The sequence below is a fragment of the Pristiophorus japonicus genome, chromosome 10 (assembly GCF_044704955.1).
Source record: "Pristiophorus japonicus isolate sPriJap1 chromosome 10, sPriJap1.hap1, whole genome shotgun sequence".
In the NCBI taxonomy this organism is placed as follows: Eukaryota; Metazoa; Chordata; class Chondrichthyes; family Pristiophoridae; genus Pristiophorus; species Pristiophorus japonicus.
The window spans coordinates 2,370,090-2,391,490 of NC_091986.1; the positions used below are offsets into that span (position 1 = coordinate 2,370,090).

At 47.7% G+C, this 21,401-nt stretch overlaps 1 protein-coding gene across 1 annotated transcript in view; it reads left to right on the forward strand.

Moving 5' to 3' along the window:
• The window catches only part of LOC139274944 (dTDP-D-glucose 4,6-dehydratase-like), a 79,916-nt gene that overhangs the window by 31,323 nt on the left and 27,192 nt on the right, over positions 1-21,401 (forward strand). Inside the window, exons 6-8 of the mRNA XM_070891691.1 lie at positions 3,906-4,004; positions 9,288-9,347; positions 14,786-14,829. Coding sequence (XP_070747792.1) covers positions 3,906-4,004; positions 9,288-9,347; positions 14,786-14,829 — 203 coding nt within the window. The remainder of the gene's footprint in view (positions 1-3,905; positions 4,005-9,287; positions 9,348-14,785; positions 14,830-21,401) is intronic.

A 21,401-nucleotide genomic window follows, 5' to 3' on the forward strand; every position in this document is an offset into this window, starting at 1 on the left:
CACCTGGAGTATTGTGTACAGTTTTGGTCTCCTTGCCTAAGGAAGAATATGCTTGCCATAGAAGGTTCACCAGACTAATTCCTGGGATGGGGGGATTGTCCTATAAGGAGAGATTGCGTAGACTAGGTCTACGTTCTCTACAGTTTAGAAGAATGAGAGGTGATCTCATTGAAGCATAGAAACATAGAAAATAGGAGCAGGAGTAGGCTGTTCGGCCCTTCGAGCCTGCACCACCATTCAATAAGATCATGGCTGATCATTTCTTCAGTACCCCTTTCTTGCTTTCTCTCCATACCCCTTGATCCCTTTAGCCGTCAGGGCCATATCTAACTCTCTTGAATATATCCAATGAACTGGCATCAACAACTCTTTGCGGCAGGGAATTCCACAGGTTAACAACTCTGAGTGAAGAGGTTTCTCCTCATCTCCGTCCTAAATGGCCAACCCTTATCCGAAGACTGTGACCCCTGGTTCTGGACTTCCCCAACATCGGGAACATTCTTCCCGCATCTAACCTGTCCAGTCTCGTCAGAATTTTATGTTTCTATGAGATCCCCTCTCATCCTTCTAAACTCCAGTGTTTCAAGGCCCAGTTGATCCAGCCTCTCCTCACATGTCAGACCAGCCATCCCGGGAATCAGTCTGGTGAACCTTCGTTGCACTCTCTCAATAGCAAGAACGTCCTTCCTCAGATTAGGAGACCAATACTGAACACAATATTCAAGGTGATGCCTCACCAAGGCCCTGTACAACTGCAGTAAGACCTCCCTGCTCCTATACTCAAATCCCCTAGCTATGAAGGCCAACATGCCATTTGCCTTCTTCACCACCTGCTGTAGCTGCATGCCAACTTTCAATGACTGATGTACCATAACACCCCGGTCTTATTGCACCTCCCCTTTTCCTAATCTGTCGCCATTCATATAATCTGCCTTCGTGTTTTTGCCCCCAAAGTGGATAACCTCACATTTATCCACATTATACTGCATCTGCCATGCATTTGCCCACTCACCTAACTTGTCCAAGTCACCCTGCAGCCTCTTAGCGTCCTCCTCACAGCTCGCACCGCCAGCCAGTTTAGTGTCATCTGCAAACTTGGAGACACTACACTCAATTCCTTCATCTAAATCATTAATGTATATAGTAAAGAGTTGGGGTCCCAGCACAGACCCCTGCGGCACTCCACTAGTCACTGCCTGCCATTCTGAAAAGGACCCGTTTATCCCGATTCTTTGCTTCCTGTCTGCCAACCAGTTCTCTATCCACGTCAGTACGTTACCCCCAATACCATGTGCTTTGATTTTCCCCACCAATCTCTTGGGTGGGACCTTTTCAAAAGCCTTTTGAAAGTCCAAATACACCACATCCACTGGTTCTCCCTTGTCCACTCTACTAGTTACATCCTCAAAAAATTCCAGAAGATTTGTCAAGCATGATTTCCCTTTCATAAATCCATGCTGACTTGGACCGATCCTGTCACTGCTTTCTAAATGTGTTGCTATTTCATCCTTAATAATTGATTCCAACATTTTCCCCACTACCGATGTCAGGCTAACCGGTCTATAATTACCCGCTTTCTCCCTCCCTTTTTATAAAGTGGTGTTACATGAGCTACCCTCCAGTCCATAGGAACTGATCCAGAGTCGATAGACTGTTGGAAAATGATCACCAATGCATCCACTATTTCTAGGGCCATTTCCTTAAGTACTCTGGGATGCGGACTGTCAGGCCCCGGGGATTTATCGGCCTTCAATCCCATCAATTTCCCTAACACAATTTTCCGCCCAATAAGGATATCCTTCAGTTCCTCCTTCTCACTAGACCCTCAGTCCCCTAGTACTTCCGGAAGGTTATTTGTGTCTTCCTTCGTGAAGACAGAACCAGAGTATTTGTTCAATTGGTCTGCCATTTCTTTGTTCCTCATTATAAATTCACCTGAATCCGACTGCAGGGGACCTACGTTTGTCTTCACTAATCTTTTTCTCTTCACATATCTATAGAAGCTTTTGCAGTCAGTTTTTATGTTCCTGACAAGCTTCCTCGTACTCCTAATTAAACCCTTAGTCCTCTACTGAATTCTAAATTTCTCCCAGTCCTCAGGTTTGCTGCTTTTTCTGGCCAATTTATATGCCTCTTCTTTGGCTTTAACACTATCCTTAATTTCCCTTGTTAGCCACGGTTGAGCCACCTTCCCCGTTTTATTTTTACTCCAGACAGGGATGTACAATTGTTGAAGTTCATCCATGTGATCTTTAAATGTTTGCCATTGCCTATCCACCGTCAACCCTTTAAGTATCATTTGCCAGTCTATTCTAGCCAATTCACGCCTCAAACCATCGAAGTTACCTTTCCTTAAGTTCAGGACCCTAGACTCTGAATTAACTGTGTCACTCTCCATCTTAATAACGAATTCTACCATATTATGGTCACTCTTCCCCAAGGGGCCTCGCACAACAAGATTGCTAATTAGTCCTTTGTCATTACACATCGTCCAGCCTAGGATGGCCAGCTCTCTAGTTAGTTCCTCGACATATTGGTCTAGAAAACCATCCCTAATACACTCCAGGAAATCCTCCTCCACCGCATTGCTACCAGTTTGGTTAGCCCAATCAATATATAGATTAAAGTCGCCCATGATAACTGCTGTACCTTTATTGTACGCATCCCTTATTTCTTGTTTGATGCTGTCCCCAACCTCACTACTACTGTTCGGTGGTCTGTCCACAACTCCCACCAGCGTTTTCTGCCCCTTGGTATTCCGTAGCTCCACCCATACAGATTCCACATCATCCAAGCTAATGTCCTTCCTTACTATTGTATTAATTTCCTCTTTAACCAGCAATGCCACCCCGCCTCCTTTTTCTTTCTGTCTATCCTTCCTAAATGTTGAATACCCCTGGATGTTGAGTTCCCAACCTTGGTCACCCTGGAGCCATGTCTCCGTGATGCCAATTACATCATAACCGTTAACTGCTATCTGCGCAGTTAATTCGTTCATCTTATTACGAATACTCCTCGCATTGAGGCACAGAGCCTTCAGGCTTGTCTTTCTAACACACTTTGCCCCTTTAGAATTTTGCTGTAATGTGGCCCTTTTTGCTTTAATATTCTTACAGGGCTTGACAGGGTGGATGCTGGGAGAATGTTTGCCCTGGCTGGGAATCAAGAACCAGGGGTCATGGTCTCAGAATAAGGGGTCGGCCATTTAGGTAGAGATGAGGAGAAATTTCTTCACTCAGAGAATGGTGAATCTTTGGCATTCTCTACCCCAGAGGGCTGTGGATGCTGAGTCATTGAGTATATTCAAGACACAGATCGATAGATTTTTGAATATCAAGGGAATCAAGGGGATAGTGCAGGAAAGTGGAGTTGAGGTAGAAGATCAGCCATGATCTTATTGAGTGGTGGAGCAGGCTCATGGGGCCGAATGGTCTACCCCTAATTCTTATGTTCTTAAAGACAAAGAGTGACGGAAAGATTTATACAGATGAAAATATACAGAGACAGTTATGCGAAAAGAGAAACTATCTTTGCCCCCTTTTATCTATGAACGATGCCACATACTTCTTGATGTATTTTCATTAACTTTGAAAATATAGTTTTCCAGGCTTATGGAAATTCATAGTATCTTGTGCCTTAATACTCAGGCGACAAATGGCCTTTTTAAGCCATTTCGAAAAATATAACATTCTGAACATTATTCATCATCAGTTGAAGAGGGAGGGGGAGAACTGCTTTTATCATGCTAAATAATTTATACCTAAAACAACACTATGCAAATGTCATTAAGAAACTGTTTTTATAGTAGACTTGCAAATTGTATCACAACTTGAACATGCAAATTGTCTATGTAGTAAATGTTTTATTATATATATATATATATTTATATAACTGCTTTCATTTAGGAATTTGATGAAGCATCACCAAAACATCCCACCAATCCCTATGCAGCATCAAAAGCAGCATCAGAATGTATAGTTATGTCCTATTGGGAAAGCTTCAGGGTAAGTTTATATATTGTATTTTACCAAAATAGACTAAGGATTACTGATATTTTTTCAATGTTGACCAGTACTTTGTAATCCAGAGTAAAGTATAAATATTTCTTGAGGGACATTTTCTTTAGTTCTGGCTGACAGGTTGTGGAGAAGTATTTTCTGGTGGTGTCCATCTATGCATACAAGGTGTCAACCTTGGCACAGTGGGTAGCACACTCTCCTCCTGAGTCAGAAGGTTGTGGTTTGAAGTCCCACTCTAGACGTGTGAGCACATAATCCAGGCTTGCATTTCATGCAAGAGGAGCCATCTTTCAGATGAAATGTTAAACTGAGGCGCTTTCTGCCCTCTTGGGTGGATGTAAAAGATCCCAAGGCATTATTTCAAAGAAAGAAAGACGTGCATTTATATAGCGCCTGTCACGGCCACCGGATGTCGCAGAGCGCATTGTAGCCAATTAAGTTCTTGAGTGTAGTCACTGTTGTAATATGGGAAATGTGGCAACCAATTTTCACACAACAAGCTCCCACAAATAGCAATGTGACAATGACCAGATAATATGTTTTTGCTATGTTCATTGAGGGATAAATATTGGCCAGGTCACTGGGGATAACTCCCCTGCTCTTCTTCAAAATAGTGCCATGGGATCTTTTATGCCCACCTGAGAGAGCAGACAGGGCCTCGGTTTAACATATTATGTGAAAGACAGCACCTCCAACAATACAGCGCTCCCTCAGCACTGCACTGGCCTGTCAGCCTAGATTTATGTGCTTATGTATCTGGAGTGGGGCTTGAACCCACAACTTTCTGACTCAGAGGCGAGTGTGCTGCCCACTGGGCCACAGCTGAAAATTAATTAACACTTGGAAGAACATGGGTTAATAACTGACAGCCAACACGGATTTGTTAAAGGCAAATCGTGTCTGATTAACATGGTTGAGTTCTTCGATGAAATAGTGTAGTATATGGGCTTTCAAAAGGCGTTTGATAAAGTGCTGATCACCAGTCGCAACATTGAACACCCCCCCCGCCAATTACTGCTGCTAACCTCCCTATCTCGACCATTATCTACCTCTTTAACCAAGCTTTTAGTCATCTACCGTAATCTCTTCTTATGTGGCTCGGTGTCAAATTTATCTGTTTTGTCTTATAACACTGCTGTGAAGCGCCTTGGGACATTTCACTACGTTAAAGGTGCTATATAAGATAAAGTTGTTGTTATTGGCCTCCCTGATCACCGCTGCTACCCTCCCTATCTCGACCATTACCCTCCCTGATCACCACCACCCTCCCCGATCGCCACCACCCTCCCCGATCGCTCACCACCCTCCCCGATCGCCACCACCACCCTCCCCGATCGCTCACCACCCTCCCCGATCGCCGCCACCCTCCCCGATCGCCGCCACCCTCCCCGATCGCTCACCACCCTCCCCGATCGCTCACCACCCTCCCCGATCGCTCACCACCCTCCCCGATCGCTCACCACCCTCCCCGATCGCTCACCACCCTCCCCGATCGCTCACCACCCTCCCCGATCGCCACCACCCTCCCCGATCGCCACCACTCTCCCCGATCGCTCACCACCCTTCCCGATCGCCACCACCACCCTCCCCGATCGCTCACCACCCTCCCCGATCGCCGCCACCCTCCCCGATCGCCGCCACCCTCCCCGATCGCTCACCACCCTCCCCGATCGCCGCCACCCTCCCCGATCGCTCACCACCCTCCCCGATCGCTCACCACCCTCCCCGATCGCTCACCACCCTCCCCGATCGCCGCCACCCTCCCCGATCGCTCACCGCCCTCCCCGATCGCTCACCGCCCTCCCCGATCGCTCACCGCCCTCCCCGATCGCTCACCGCCCTCCCCGATCGCTCACCGCCCTCCCCGATCGCTCACCGCCCTCCCCGATCGCTCACCGCCCTCCCCGATCGCTCACCGCCCTCCCCGATCGCTCACCGCCCTCCCCGATCGCTCACCGCCCTCCCCGATCGCTCACCGCCCTCCCCGATCGCCATCTGCCCTCCCCGATCGCCATCTGCCCTCCCCGATCGCCATCTGCCCTCCCCGATCGCCATCTGCCCTCCCCGATCGCCATCTGCCCTCCCCGATCGCCATCTGCCCTCCCCGATCGCCATCTGCCCTCCCCGATCGCCATCTGCCCTCCCCGATCGCCATCTGCCCTCCCCGATCGCCATCTGCCCTCCCCGATCGCCATCTGCCCTCCCCGATCGCCATCTGCCCTCCCCGATCGCCATCTGCCCTCCCCGATCGCCATCTGCCCTCCCCGATCGCCATCTGCCCTCCCCGATCGCCATCTGCCCTCCCCGATCGCCATCTGCCCTCCCCGATCGCCATCTGCCCTCCCCGATCGCCATCTGCCCTCCCCGATCGCCATCTGCCCTCCCCGATCGCCATCTGCCCTCCCCGATCGCCATCTGCCCTCCCCGATCGCCATCTGCCCTCCCCGATCGCCATCTGCCCTCCCCGATCGCCATCTGCCCTCCCCGATCGCCATCTGCCCTCCCCGATCGCCATCTGCCCTCCCCGATCGCCATCTGCCCTCCCCGATCGCCATCTGCCCTCCCCGATCGCCATCTGCCCTCCCCGATCGCCATCTGCCCTCCCCGATCGCCATCTGCCCTCCCCGATCGCCATCTGCCCTCCCCGATCGCCATCTGCCCTCCCCGATCGCCATCTGCCCTCCCCGATCGCCATCTGCCCTCCCCGATCGCCATCTGCCCTCCCCGATCGCCATCTGCCCTCCCCGATCGCCATCTGCCCTCCCCGATCGCCATCTGCCCTCCCCGATCGCCATCTGCCCTCCCCGATCGCCATCTGCCCTCCCCGATCGCCATCTGCCCTCCCCGATCGCCATCTGCCCTCCCCGATCGCCATCTGCCCTCCCCGATCGCCATCTGCCCTCCCCGATCGCCATCTGCCCTCCCCGATCGCCATCTGCCCTCCCCGATCGCCATCTGCCCTCCCCGATCGCCATCTGCCCTCCCCGATCGCCATCTGCCCTCCCCGATCGCCATCTGCCCTCCCCGATCGCCATCTGCCCTCCCCGATCGCCATCTGCCCTCCCCGATCGCCATCTGCCCTCCCCGATCGCCATCTGCCCTCCCCGATCGCCATCTGCCCTCCCCGATCGCCATCTGCCCTCCCCGATCGCCATCTGCCCTCCCCGATCGCCATCTGCCCTCCCCGATCGCCATCTGCCCTCCCCGATCGCCATCTGCCCTCCCCGATCGCCATCTGCCCTCCCCGATCGCCATCTGCCCTCCCCGATCGCCATCTGCCCTCCCCGATCGCCATCTGCCCTCCCCGATCGCCATCTGCCCTCCCCGATCGCCATCTGCCCTCCCCGATCGCCATCTGCCCTCCCCGATCGCCATCTGCCCTCCCCGATCGCCATCTGCCCTCCCCGATCGCCATCTGCCCTCCCCGATCGCCATCTGCCCTCCCCGATCGCCATCTGCCCTCCCCGATCGCCATCTGCCCTCCCCGATCGCCATCTGCCCTCCCCGATCGCCATCTGCCCTCCCCGATCGCCATCTGCCCTCCCCGATCGCCATCTGCCCTCCCCGATCGCCATCTGCCCTCCCCGATCGCCATCTGCCCTCCCCGATCGCCATCTGCCCTCCCCGATCGCCATCTGCCCTCCCCGATCGCCATCTGCCCTCCCCGATCGCCATCTGCCCTCCCCGATCGCCATCTGCCCTCCCCGATCGCCATCTGCCCTCCCCGATCGCCATCTGCCCTCCCCGATCGCCATCTGCCCTCCCCGATCGCCATCTGCCCTCCCCGATCGCCATCTGCCCTCCCCGATCGCCATCTGCCCTCCCCGATCGCCATCTGCCCTCCCCGATCGCCATCTGCCCTCCCCGATCGCCATCTGCCCTCCCCGATCGCCATCTGCCCTCCCCGATCGCCATCTGCCCTCCCCGATCGCCATCTGCCCTCCCCGATCGCCATCTGCCCTCCCCGATCGCCATCTGCCCTCCCCGATCGCCATCTGCCCTCCCCGATCGCCATCTGCCCTCCCCGATCGCCATCTGCCCTCCCCGATCGCCATCTGCCCTCCCCGATCGCCATCTGCCCTCCCCGATCGCCATCTGCCCTCCCCGATCGCCATCTGCCCTCCCCGATCGCCATCTGCCCTCCCCGATCGCCATCTGCCCTCCCCGATCGCCATCTGCCCTCCCCGATCGCCATCTGCCCTCCCCGATCGCCATCTGCCCTCCCCGATCGCCATCTGCCCTCCCCGATCGCCATCTGCCCTCCCCGATCGCCATCTGCCCTCCCCGATCGCCATCTGCCCTCCCCGATCGCCATCTGCCCTCCCCGATCGCCATCTGCCCTCCCCGATCGCCATCTGCCCTCCCCGATCGCCATCTGCCCTCCCCGATCGCCATCTGCCCTCCCCGATCGCCATCTGCCCTCCCCGATCGCCATCTGCCCTCCCCGATCGCCATCTGCCCTCCCCGATCGCCATCTGCCCTCCCCGATCGCCATCTGCCCTCCCCGATCGCCATCTGCCCTCCCCGATCGCCATCTGCCCTCCCCGATCGCCATCTGCCCTCCCCGATCGCCATCTGCCCTCCCCGATCGCCATCTGCCCTCCCCGATCGCCATCTGCCCTCCCCGATCGCCATCTGCCCTCCCCGATCGCCATCTGCCCTCCCCGATCGCCATCTGCCCTCCCCGATCGCCATCTGCCCTCCCCGATCGCCATCTGCCCTCCCCGATCGCCATCTGCCCTCCCCGATCGCCATCTGCCCTCCCCGATCGCCATCTGCCCTCCCCGATCGCCATCTGCCCTCCCCGATCGCCATCTGCCCTCCCCGATCGCCATCTGCCCTCCCCGATCGCCATCTGCCCTCCCCGATCGCCATCTGCCCTCCCCGATCGCCATCTGCCCTCCCCGACCGCCATCTGCCCTCCCCGACCGCCATCTGCCCTCCCCGACCGCCATCTGCCCTCCCCGACCGCCATCTGCCCTCCCCGACCGCCATCTGCCCTCCCTCATGATCGCCCCCTTTAAGGGCTTGCCCAAGGGCTGCTGTGAATGGTGCAGCGGCCTGTTCATCCAGTCCTCATCTCTGGCTTGATGCCTTTTGGGCAGCTCGCTGGCGATGAGGCTCAAGGCTCCTCCTACACACGAGGAATGTTACAAAAATATATTATATATAAATACAAGTCGTTCTGGTTTAGTATATGCATGAATTTATGTGCACTAATTTGTGTTTTCATTTTTCTTTTTTTTTTTAAATATATATTTTTTGTAGTTTCCAGTCATTGTGACAAGAAGTAGTAATGTTTATGGACCTCATCAGTATCCAGAAAAAGTAAGTGCTTTGCTATGTTCTTTAACCGAACAAGAATCTGGCCAATGCTTATGCACTTCCTGGAACAGCTGACCAAAACATTTACAGAACATTGAAAATACTTTATGTACCTTACTGAGCATTTCTGCACCCAGTAAAATAATGGGCACAATGGACTGGAAGGCCTCCCTCCATGTTATACATTTCTCAGTTCTTGGTCTGACCTAGACCTAAATAAAGTCACCGTATCCCATGCTGAAATCTGGCCACATTTTATTTCCTGTTATTTAAGATATTCTAAATGGATCTTGAAGTTCTGTTTATTCTGTAATAGTGGAGGAAATAGATGGTCATGGATTTTTATTGCAATCTGTACACTTTGTTTTTGCAAATAAAGTACCAACGGGCTTTATAATGTACATTCTCATACGTGCAGTCTTGAAAGATTCAAACATTGCAATGATATGATCACCAAGTGCTAACAAATACATTTGGGTGTACATGAATACACCCAGTAGCTGGTTTGTATATGGAAATTTATATGATTTATTGAAAAGTGAGTTGCACTTGGGTAGTACTGGAACTATATGGAAAGTACAAAATGCTACATTTCTGTCGTCCATATTACACACATTGTATGGAGAAATGTTTATAATTGAACCTTTCCCATTTACTCATTATATATTCACTGCTCAAAAAGAAGAAAAATGTCCTCTGACTAATGAAACAAAATAATTGGAGATTGCAACTGTAATTCTTTGCCTCCTTTGCAAATTTATTTATGGGAGCTTTTTTTCTTTGTATGAATTATAAAGGATGTCTCGGAGCGGGTGGAGGACATTCTGAAAAGGGAGGGTGAACAACCAGTTGTCGTGGTGCACATAGGTACCAACGATATAGGTAAAAAACGGGACGAGGTCCTACGAGAAGAATTTAGGGAGCTTGGAGCCAAATTAAAAAGTAGGACCTCAAAGGTAGTAATCTCAGGATTGCTACCAGTGCCACGTGCTAGTCAGAATAGGAATCGCAGGATAGCTCAGATGAATGCATGGCTTGAGGAGTGGTGCAGAAGGGAGGGATTCAAATTCCTGGGGCATTGGAACCGGTTCTGGGGGAGTTGGGACCAGTACAAACCGGACGGTCTGCACCTGGGCAGGACCGGAACCAATGTCCTAGGGGGAGTGTTTGCTAGTGCTGTTGGGGAGAAGTTAAACTAACATGGCAGGGGGATGGGAACCTATGCAGGGAGACAGAGGGACATAAAAGGGAGACAGATGCAAAAGATAGAAAGGAGAATCGTAAAAGTGGAGGGCAGAGAAACCCAAGGCAAAAAATAAAAAGGGCCACATTACAGCAAAATTCTAAAGGGGCAAAGTGTGTTAAAAAGACAAGCCTGAAGGCTCTGTGCCTCAATGCGAGAAGTATTCGGAATAAGGTGGACGAATTAACTGCACAGATAGTAGTTAACGGATATGATGTAATTGGCATTACAGAGACATGGCTGCAGGATGACCAAGGCTGGGAACTCGACATCCAGGGGTATTTAACATTTAGGAAGGATAGACAGAAAGGAAAAGGAGGCGGGGTAGCATTACTGGTTAAAGAGGAAATTAATGCAATAGTAAGGAAGGACATTGGCTTGGATGATGTGGAATCGGTATGGGTGGAGCTGCGGAATACCAAGGGGTAGAAAACGCTGATGGGAGTTGTGTACAGACTACCAAACAGTAGTAGTGAGGTTGGGGCTAGCATCAAACAAGAAATAAGGGATGTGTGCAATAAAGGTACAGCAGTTATCATGGATGACTTTAATTTACATATAGATTGGGCTAACCAAACTGGTAGCAATGCGGTGGAGGAGGATCTCCTGGAATGTATTAGATAGTTTTCTTGACCAATATGTCGAGGAACCAACTAGAGTGCTGGCCATCCTAGACTGGGTGATGTGTAATGAGAAGGGACTAATTAGCAATCTTGTTGTGCGAGCCCCTTGGGGAAGAGTGACCAATACATGGTAGAATTCTTTATTAAGATGGAGAGTGACACAGTTAATTCAGAAACTAGGGTCCTGAACTTAAGGAAAGCTAACTTCGACGGCATGAGGCGTGAATTGGCTAGAATAGACTGGCAAATGATACTTAAAGGGTTGCCGGTGGATAGGCAATGGCAAACATTTATAGATCACATGGATGAACTTCAACAATTGTACATCCCTGTCTGGAGTAAAAATAAAACAGGGAAGGTGGCTCAACCGTGGCTAACAAGGGAAATTAAGGATAGTGTTAGATCCAAAGAAGACGCATATAAATTGGCCAAAAAAAGCAGCAAACCTGAGGATTGGGAGAAATTTAGAATTCAGCAGAGGAGGACAAAGGATTTGATTAGGAGGGGGAAAAATAGAGTACGAGAGGAAGCTTGCCAGGAACATAAAAACTGACTGCAAAAGCTTCTATAGATATGTGAAGAGAAAAAGATTAGTGAAGACAAACGTAGGTCCCTTGCAGTCGGACTCAGGTGAATTTATAATGGGGAACAAAGAAATGGCAGACCAATTGAACAAATACTATGGTTCTGTCTTCACGAAGGAAGACACAAATAACCTTCCGGATGTACTAGGGGACCGAGGGTCTAGAGAGAAGGAGGAACTGAAGGATATCCTTACTAGGCGGGTAATTGTGTTGGGGGAAATTGATGGGATTGAAGACCGATAAATCCCCAGGGCCTGATTGTCTGCATCCCAGAGTACTTAAGGAAGTGGCCCTAGAAATAGTGGATGCATTGGTGATCATTTTCTATCAACTCTGGATCAGTTCCTATGGACTAGAGGGTAGCTCATGTAACACCACTTTTTAAAAAAAGGAGGGAGAAAGAAAACAGGTAATTATAGACCAGTTAGCCTGACATCAGTAGTGGGGAAAATGTTGGAATCAATTATTAAGGATGAAATAGCAGCACATTTGGAAAGCAGTGACAGGATCGGTCCAAGTCAGGATGGATTTATGAAAGGGAAATCATGCTTGACAAATCTTCTGGAATTTTTTGAGGATGTAATTAGTAGAGTGGACAAGGGAGAACCAGTGGATGTGGTGTATTTGGACTTTCAAAAGGCCTCTGACAAGGTCCCACATAAGAGATTGGTGTGCAAAATCAAAGCACATTTTTGGGGGGTAATGTACTGGCGTGAATAGAGAATTGGTTGGCAGACAGAAAGCAGAGATTAAGGATAAACGGGTCCTTTTCGGAATGGGAGGCACTGTCTAGTGGAGTGCCGCAGGGCTCAGTGCTGGGACCCCAGCTCTTTATAATATACATTAATGATTTAGATGAAGGAATTGAGTGTAATATCTCCAAGTTTGCAGATGACACTAAAGTGGGTGGCGGTGTGAGCTGTGAGGAGGATGCTAAGAGGCTGCAGGGTGATTAGGTGAGTGGGCAAATGCATGGCAGATGCAATATAATGTGGATAAATGTGAGGTTATCCACTTTGGAGGCAATAACATGAAGGTAGAATATTATCTGATTGGCAACAGATTAGGAAAAGGGGAGGTGCAACGAGACATGGGTGTCATGGTTCATCAGTCATTGAAAGTTGGCATGTAGGTACAGCAGGCGGTGAAGAAGGCAAATGGCATGTTGGCCTTCATAGCTAGAGGATTTGAGTATAGGAGCAGGGAGGTCTTACTGCAATTGTACAGGGCCTTGGTGAGGCCTCACCTGGAATATTGTGTTCAGTTTTGGTCTCCTAATCTGAGGAAGGTCGTTCTTGCTATTGAAGGAGTGCAACGAAGGTTCACCAGACTGATTCCCGGGATGGCTGGACTGACTTATGAGGAGAGACTGGATCAACTGGGACTTTATACACTGGAGTTTAGAAGGATGAGAGGGGATCTCATAGAAACTTATAAGATTCTGACGGGACGGGACAGGTTAGATGCGGGAAGAATGTTCCCGATGTTGGGACACAATCTTAGGATAAGGGGCAGGCCATTTAGGACTGAGATGAGGAGAAACTTCTTCACTCAAAGTTGTTAACCTGTGGATTTCCCTGCTGCAGAGAGTTGTTGATGTCAGTTCATTGGATATATTCAAGAGGGAGTTAGATATAGCCGTTACGGCTAAAGGATCAAGGGGTATGGAGAGAAAGCAGGAAAGGGGTACTGAAATGAATGATCAGCCATGATCTTATTGAATGGTGTTGCAGGCTCGAAGGGCCGAATGGCCTACTCCTGCACCTATTTTCTATGTTTCTACAGTGCACGTTTAGCAGTGGTGCAAAGCAAATCAGTGCTAAGCTTGTGCCATTGAAGATCCTGAGCTGGGGCCTGATTGGATTCTGGAGAAAAGTTGGAATAATGTGATTCCTTCCTCCAGGCAGTCATAAGAACATAAGAAATAGGAACAGGAGTAGGCCATATGGTCCCTTGAGCCTGCTCCACCATTCAATAAGATCATGGCTGATCATATCATGGACTCAGCTCCACTTTCCTGCCCACTCCCCATAACCCCTTATCGGTTAAGAAACTGTCTATTTCTGTCTTAAATTTATTTAATGTCCCAGCTTCCACAGCTCTCTGGCAGCGAATTCCACAGATTAACAACCCTCGGAGAGAAGACATTTCTCCTCATCTCAGTTTTAAATGGGCGTCCCCTTATTCTAAGATCATGCCCTCTGGTTCTAGTCTCCCCCATCAGTGGAAACATCCTCTCTGCATCCACCTTGTCAAGCTCCCTCATAATCTTATGCGTTTCAATAAGATCACCTCTCATTCTTCTGAATTCCAATGAGTAGAGGCCCTACCTTTCCTCATAAGTCAACCCCTCATCTCCAGAATCAACTGATATGTCGCTAAGCTGGGGCAATGCAGTTGCAACTCTTATAGTTTATATCCGTTAAAATCCCTATTAGCTCAGGATTCATTTATTGCTATGTGGATTATTTAAATATCATCTTTGCTTTAGTAACACATTTATTGCTTTATTGACATTTTTAAGATTAATCCTTTAGTCTGATTTTTTTTTTTCTTGATTTTAAATACAACAATCCAAATTATTTTTTAAATATTTTGTGTTGAAAATAAATACCCGTTGGGATCAGTGTTTCATTTCTTATTATAATCCATTTTAAAAGAATTGTTTGAAATACAGATGAGGAAAGATATTTTTCTGTGATCTAATGCAAAAAGCTGCCTTGTGGTTTTGTAATTTTAATGAGCTGCCTTTTGATGTTTGCTAAAGTTTCCATTTGTAATGTTGATTTAAAAAATTACATGTGAAATAATTAAGATGTAATCACGGAAAATTTGATAATGTAAATTAGAATATAGTAAATTTACAACCAGTAATCTGATACAAATTTGCTAAACTCACCAGACTTCAGGTGTGCATTTATATGTAGTCTTTTTTTTACAAAGTGTAATCCATGTTTGCGATAGATGACCAATTCTTTAATTTTTCTTTAGGTTATTCCAAAATTCATAGCCTTGTTACAACATAACCGCAAATGGTAAGTAACTTTATTGGATTTGAGGCTGTTGCAAAGTTTACTTTTGTTGCCCATTGGGTTGTGCTTTTCTTTTTGCTTTGCTGTTACATTTGGTTTTGATAAAATGCCCTTTGAAAGTGTCAATGAAGTTCGTATTGATAATAAGAACATAAGAATTAGGAACAGGAGTAGGCCATCTAGCCCCTCGAGCCTGCTCCGCCATTCAACAAGATCATGGCTCCACTTACCCGCCCGCTCCCCATAACCCTTAATTCCCTTATTGGTTAAAAATCTATCTATCTGTGACTTGAATACATTCAATGAGCTAGCCTCAACTGCTTCCTTGGGCAGAGAATTCCACAGATTCACAACCCTCTTGGAGAAGAAATTCCTTCTCAACTCGGTTTTAAATTGGCTCCCTCGTATTTTGAGGCTGTGTCCCCTAGTTCTAGTCTCCCCGACCAGTGGAAACAACCTCTCTGCCTCTATCTTGTCTATCCCTTTCATTATTTTAAATGTTTCTATAAGATCACCCCTCAACCTTCTGAACTCCAACGAGTAAAGCCTCAATCTATCATCATAAGGTAACCCTCTCATCTCCGGAATCAGCCTAGTGAAGCGTCTCTGTACCCCCTCCAAAGCTAGTATATCCTTCCTTAAGTAAGGTGACCAAAACTGCACGCAGTACTCCAGGTGCGGCCTCACCAATACCCTATACAGTTGCAGCAGGACCTTCCTGCTTTTGTACTCCATCCTTCTCGCAATGAAGGCCAACATTCCATTCGCCTTCCTGATTACCTGCTGCACCTGCAAACTAACTTTTTGGGATTCATGCACAAGGACTCCCAGGTCCCTCTGTACCGCAGCATGTTGTAATTTCTCCCCATTCAAATAATATTCTCTTTTACTGTTTTTTTTTTTTCCCCAAGGTGGATGACCTCACACTTTCCGACATGTATTCAATCTGCCAAACCTTAGCCCATTCGCTTAACCTATTTAAATCTCTTTTCAGCCTCTCTGTGTCCTCTATACAACCCGCTTTCCCACTAATCTTTGTGTCATCTGCAAATTTTGTTACACTACACTCTGTCCTCTCTTCCAGTTCATCTATGTATATTGTAAACAGTTGTGGTCCCAGCACCGATCCCTGTGGCACACCACTAACCACCAATTTCCAACCCGCAAAGAACCCATTTATCCCGACTCTCTGCTTTCTGTTAGCCAGCCAATTCTCTATCCATGCTAATACATTTCCTCTGACTCCGCGTACCTTTATCTTCTGCAGTAACCTTTTGTGTGGCAATTTATCGAATGCCTTTTGGAAATCTAAATACACCACATCCATCGGTACACCCCTATCCACCATGCTCGTTATATCCTCAAAAAATTCCAGTAAATTAGTTAAACATGATTTCCCCTTCATGAATTCATGTTGCTTCTGCTTGATTGCACTATTCCTATCTAGATGTTCTGGTATTTCTTCCTTAATGATAGCTTCAAGCATTTTCCCCACAACAGATGTTAAACTAACCGGCCTATAGTTACCTGTCTTTTGTCGGCCCCCTTTTATAAACAGAGGCGTTACATTAGCTGCTTTCCAATCCGCTGGTACCTCCCCAGAGTCCAGAGAATTTTGGTAGATTATAACGAATGCATCTGCTATAACTTCCGCCATCTTTTTTAATATCCTGGGATGCATTTCATCAGGACCAGAGGACTTGTCTACCTTGAGATCCATTAGCCTGTCCAGCACTACCCCCCTAGTGATAGTGATTGTCTCAAGGTCCTCCCTTCCCACATTCCCGTGACCAGCAATTTTTGGCATGGTTTTTGTGAATTCCACTGTGAAGACCGAAGCAAAATAACTGTTTAAGGTCTCAGCCATTTTCACATTTCCCATTATTAAATCCCCCTTCTCATCTTCTAAGGGACCAACATTTACTTTAGTCACTCTTTTCCATTTTATATAAGTATTTTAAAAAGTGTAAATAACTATATTTTGGACCTGATGGGTCAGGGGCCTCCATGTATTGTTGAGGCCAGGCCATCTTTGTAGATTGGTGAGCCCCACTTTGGCATAACCAGAGTGGGTGAGGGGGGGAGTTAGGTTGGGAACTGTTCTGCAGACTCTTATCACCCACTGCTATTTCTGGGATTTTCAGTTGAAAGTGACATTGGGTGTATCAGCTCAAATATGGGCGAGGCAAATAGCAACATAACTTGCGGAGTAGCAGTGCTATGTGCTAAGAACTCTAGTGTGCTCTGGGCTGTGGAGGAGTTACAATTTAAATGTCTGTTGTCGTCAATTTGCATTGTTATAGTGGGAATTTTATGAACTTCACACTTTTTAAAGTTTAATCTTCAGCTGGTGCCCCAAATTATAGGAACAGGAGGAGCCCATTTAGCCCCTCAAGCCTGTTCTGCAATTCAGTTAGATCATGGTTGATCTGTACCTCCACTCCATTTACCCGCATTGATCCATATTACGTGATACCCTTTACCTAAAAAAAAATCTTGCGATCTCTGTCTTGAAAATTTCATTTCCCCCAGCATCCACAACCTTCGGGGCGAGGGTTCCAGATTTCTACTACCCAGTGTGAAAAAAGTGTTTCAGTCTCCTAGCTCTAATTTTAGGTCATTATGGATTAGTTCTGGATTTTCCCACCAGAGAAAATGTTTTTCCGTATCCACCCAACTGGAAGAGAGCCAATTTCGATGATTTGAGAAGGGTTCTAGCACAGGTGTACTGGAGACAAAGATTGACCAGGAAAACAGTAAATGAGCAATGGCAGGCCTTCACAGCGGAGACATTTCAGGTGCAAACCAAGCATATTCCCATAGGAGGAAATCTAGAGCTTCCTGGATGACAAGGAAATAGAGGTTAAAATAACACATATGTTCAGTACAGAATACAGTAAAACCAGGCAGGATACCGAAAGAGCAGGGGGAAATCAAAAAAGGATACATGAAGGGCAAAGAAAGAGTATGAGAAAAGATTAGTGGGTAACATAAAAGGGAACCCAAAAACCTTTAATAAACATAAAAAGTAAAAGGATAGTTAAAGGAATGATGGAGCTGATTAGGGACAAAAAAGGAAACCTTCATGTGGAGACAGAGTGAATGGCTGAGGCACTGAATGAGTACTTTGCATCTGTCTTTACAAAAGAGGATGAAGTTAATTTTTCAGTTGAGATGGGGGGAATAAAGATATTGGGTAGGATAAAAATAGATAGAAAGGAGGTGCTAAATCAGTGGGCATCACTGAAAGTCACCTGGTCCAGATGGGATGCATCCCAGGTAGATGAAAGAAGCTAGGGTGGGGATAGCAAAAGCCCTGATTACAATCTTTCAATCCTCCTTGGATATTGGAGTGGTGTCAGAGACCTGGAGGATTGCAAATGTTAAACCCCTGTTTTTTTTTTTTGCAAAAGGGGAAACTACAGGCCAATCAGTCTGTCTAACATCAGTGGTGGGAAAACTACTGGAGACCATTGTCAAAGACAAAATTAATTCTCACTTGGCAAAGCATGGGTCAATTTGGAACAGCCAGCATGAATTTGTTAAAGGCAAATCGTGTCTGTCTAACCTGATCTGATTTCTTTGATGAAGTAACAGAAAGGGTTGATGAAGGTGGCGCAGTAGATGTGTATATATGGGGGGGGGGGGGGCAACACATGTTGTGTATATATATATGAGGGGCTCAATTTGATAGCCTCTGAAAATGGACAAGGGAATCGCGATGCGCGATTAATCCCCACTCGTTGACTGCAATGCAGGCAGCACACCAACTTCGTGCTGCCTACTCCTTTGAATGTCTCTGTGCCCAGCCACCACTAACCGTGGCTGGATGCATCAGCAGGGAGTCAAAATCATGAGCGGCTAGCACCACTTGACGCTAGCCTGCACTTCTTAAAACAAACCTCAATGAGGAGGTGCATTGTGGCTGGAGCAGGTGCTGAAAGTCATGGTTGAAAAGATTCTGACCTGGGAAAGAGTGAGGAATGGCACACCAGGAGAGAGAGTGGGCGCCATTGTTTTCAGACACGGCACTGGAGCTCTTTATTAGAGGAGGTGGAAAGGTGGCAAGATGTCCTGTATACGCAGAGCAGAAGGAGTCCTTCCAGACACGGTGAAAAGGCAGTGGGAACCGATAGCTGTGGCGGTCAGTGCCAGGGGTCGAGCCCCGAGGACCTGGATCCACTGCTGCAAAATGTTCAATGACCTCATACGAGTCGTCAAGGTCTGTGAATAGAATCATAGAAATTTACGACACAGAAGGAGGCCTTTAGCTGGCCTTATGTCTGCCGGCCGAGAAAGGGCTATCCAGCCTAATCCCACTTTCCAGCTCTTGCTCTGTAGCCCTGTAGGTTACGGCACTTCAAGTGCATATCCAAGTACTTTATAAATGTGGTGAGGGATTCTATCTCCCAATTACTTTAAATCTATGCACCCTGGTTATTGACCTCTGCTAAGGGAAATAAGTCCTTCCTATCCACTCTACCTTGGCGTCTCGTAATCTTATACACCTCAATTGAGTCTTCCCTCAACCTTCTCTGTTCGAAAGAAAACAAACCCAGCCTATCCAATCTTTCCTCATAGCTAAAATTCTCCAGTCCTGGCAACATTCTCGTAAATCTCCTCTGTACCCTCTCTAGTGCAATCACATCTTTCATGTAACATGGTGACCAGAACTGTACGCAGTACTCTAGCTTTGGCCTAACTAATGTTTATACATTTCAGGCATAACCTCCCTGCTCTTGTATTCTATGCCTCGGCTAATAAAGGCAAGTATCCTGTATGCCTTCTTGACTGCCTTATCTATCTGTCCTGCTACCTTCAGTGATCTGTGGACATGTATTCCAAGATCCCTCTATTCCTCTACACATCTTGGTATTCTACCATTTATTGTGTATTCCCTTGCCTTGTTAGGCCTGCCCAAATGCATTGCCTCATATTTCTCCGGATTAAATTTCATTTGCCCACTTGACCAGTCCATTGATACCTTCCTGCAGTCTACAGCGTTCTTCCGTACTATCAACCACATGGCCAATTTTTGTGTCATCTGTAAACTTGTTAATCATACCCCCTACATTGAAGTCTAAATCATTGATCATAAAAAGCAAGGGACACAGCACTAAGCCCTGCGGACCCCCACTGGAAACAACCTTCCAGTCACAGAAACACCCATCAACCATTACGCTTTGTTTCCTGCTACTGAGCCAATTTTGGATCCCAGCAGTCTGCCTGCTAAAATCCACGTAGACTACATCAACACGCTACCCTTACCAATCCACCTCAAAAAATTCAATCAAGTTAGTCAGACACGACCTTCCCTCAACAAATCCGTGCTGACTGTCCTTGATTAATCCATGCCTTTCTAAATGATGATTAATACTATCCCTCAGAACTTTTTTCCAATAATTTGCCCACCACTGAGGTTAGGCTAACTAACCTGGAATTACTCAGTCTATCCCTTTCTCCCTTTTTAAACAACGGTACAATGATAGTTGTCCTCCGGCACCACACCTGTTGCCAGAGAGGATTGGAAAATAATGGTCAAACCCTCCGCGATAACCCCCATTGCTTCTCTTAACAGCCTGGGATACATTTCATCCAGGCCTGGTGATTTATCTACACCTTCAAATGCCATATCCTACCAATTGCACCAGTAGCCTTAGCCACTGATCAAATCACCACATCCCCATCATTCACCTACCAGCAATCTTTTATCAATCATGCCTCACACCTAACATTCATAGCTTCACCTCCCCCTCACACACTTAGCACTGCTGTAAGCCTCACATCCACACCTCACAGCTTGCACACTCTGCCAGCTATTCAACCATGACAGCCACATCAGCCAAACGGATTGCACGACACTCACTGACACACTTCCCTCTCTCTTGAGAGCAACTGGTTTGTTCAGCAAAAGTCCTTCAGCACCTGCCACACCACTTCCTGTAGACTGTTGCAACTTGAAACAACTATAGAAAGCACCAAACACTTGTAGAAGCATAACAGCCAGAAGAAATAAACTAGCAACTAACCTGTAAGTAGTTGACAATTCCTTTAAATAATGCAGATGGGTGTCCTTCCTGGTGTTGAACGCATGTTCAGTTGTGCAAGGTTAAGAGAGGGAGTTGGCTGGAGGGTTGAGGTTTAAATGGCAGTGCTGGTTGATGTCATGATCTGCCTGCTCTACAAATCTCTGGTGGACTATCACTGCGCACACGCTAACTCCTGCAACAATATGGCGTCCAGCGCGATTTGCCCCACAATTGTGCACATGCCACAGACACCAGTTTGGAGCTCGAACGCCCAAAAACGGGTGCTAACGAGCCCTATTTCTTGCCGATGAACCTTCAGAAGGTATTTGTTAAAGTACCACGACCCGACCTATTCGGAAAATGGAAGCACATGGTCTTAAAAAGCCGGTGGTAAGTTGGATACGTAATGGGCTAAGGGATAGCAGGCAGAGAGTGGTGAAAGGATGTTTCTTACTGGAGAGAAGTATATAGTGCAGTCCCCCAGAGGTCAGTATTGAGACCATTGCTTTTCTTGAATATAAATGACCTGGAGTTGGGTATAGGTAG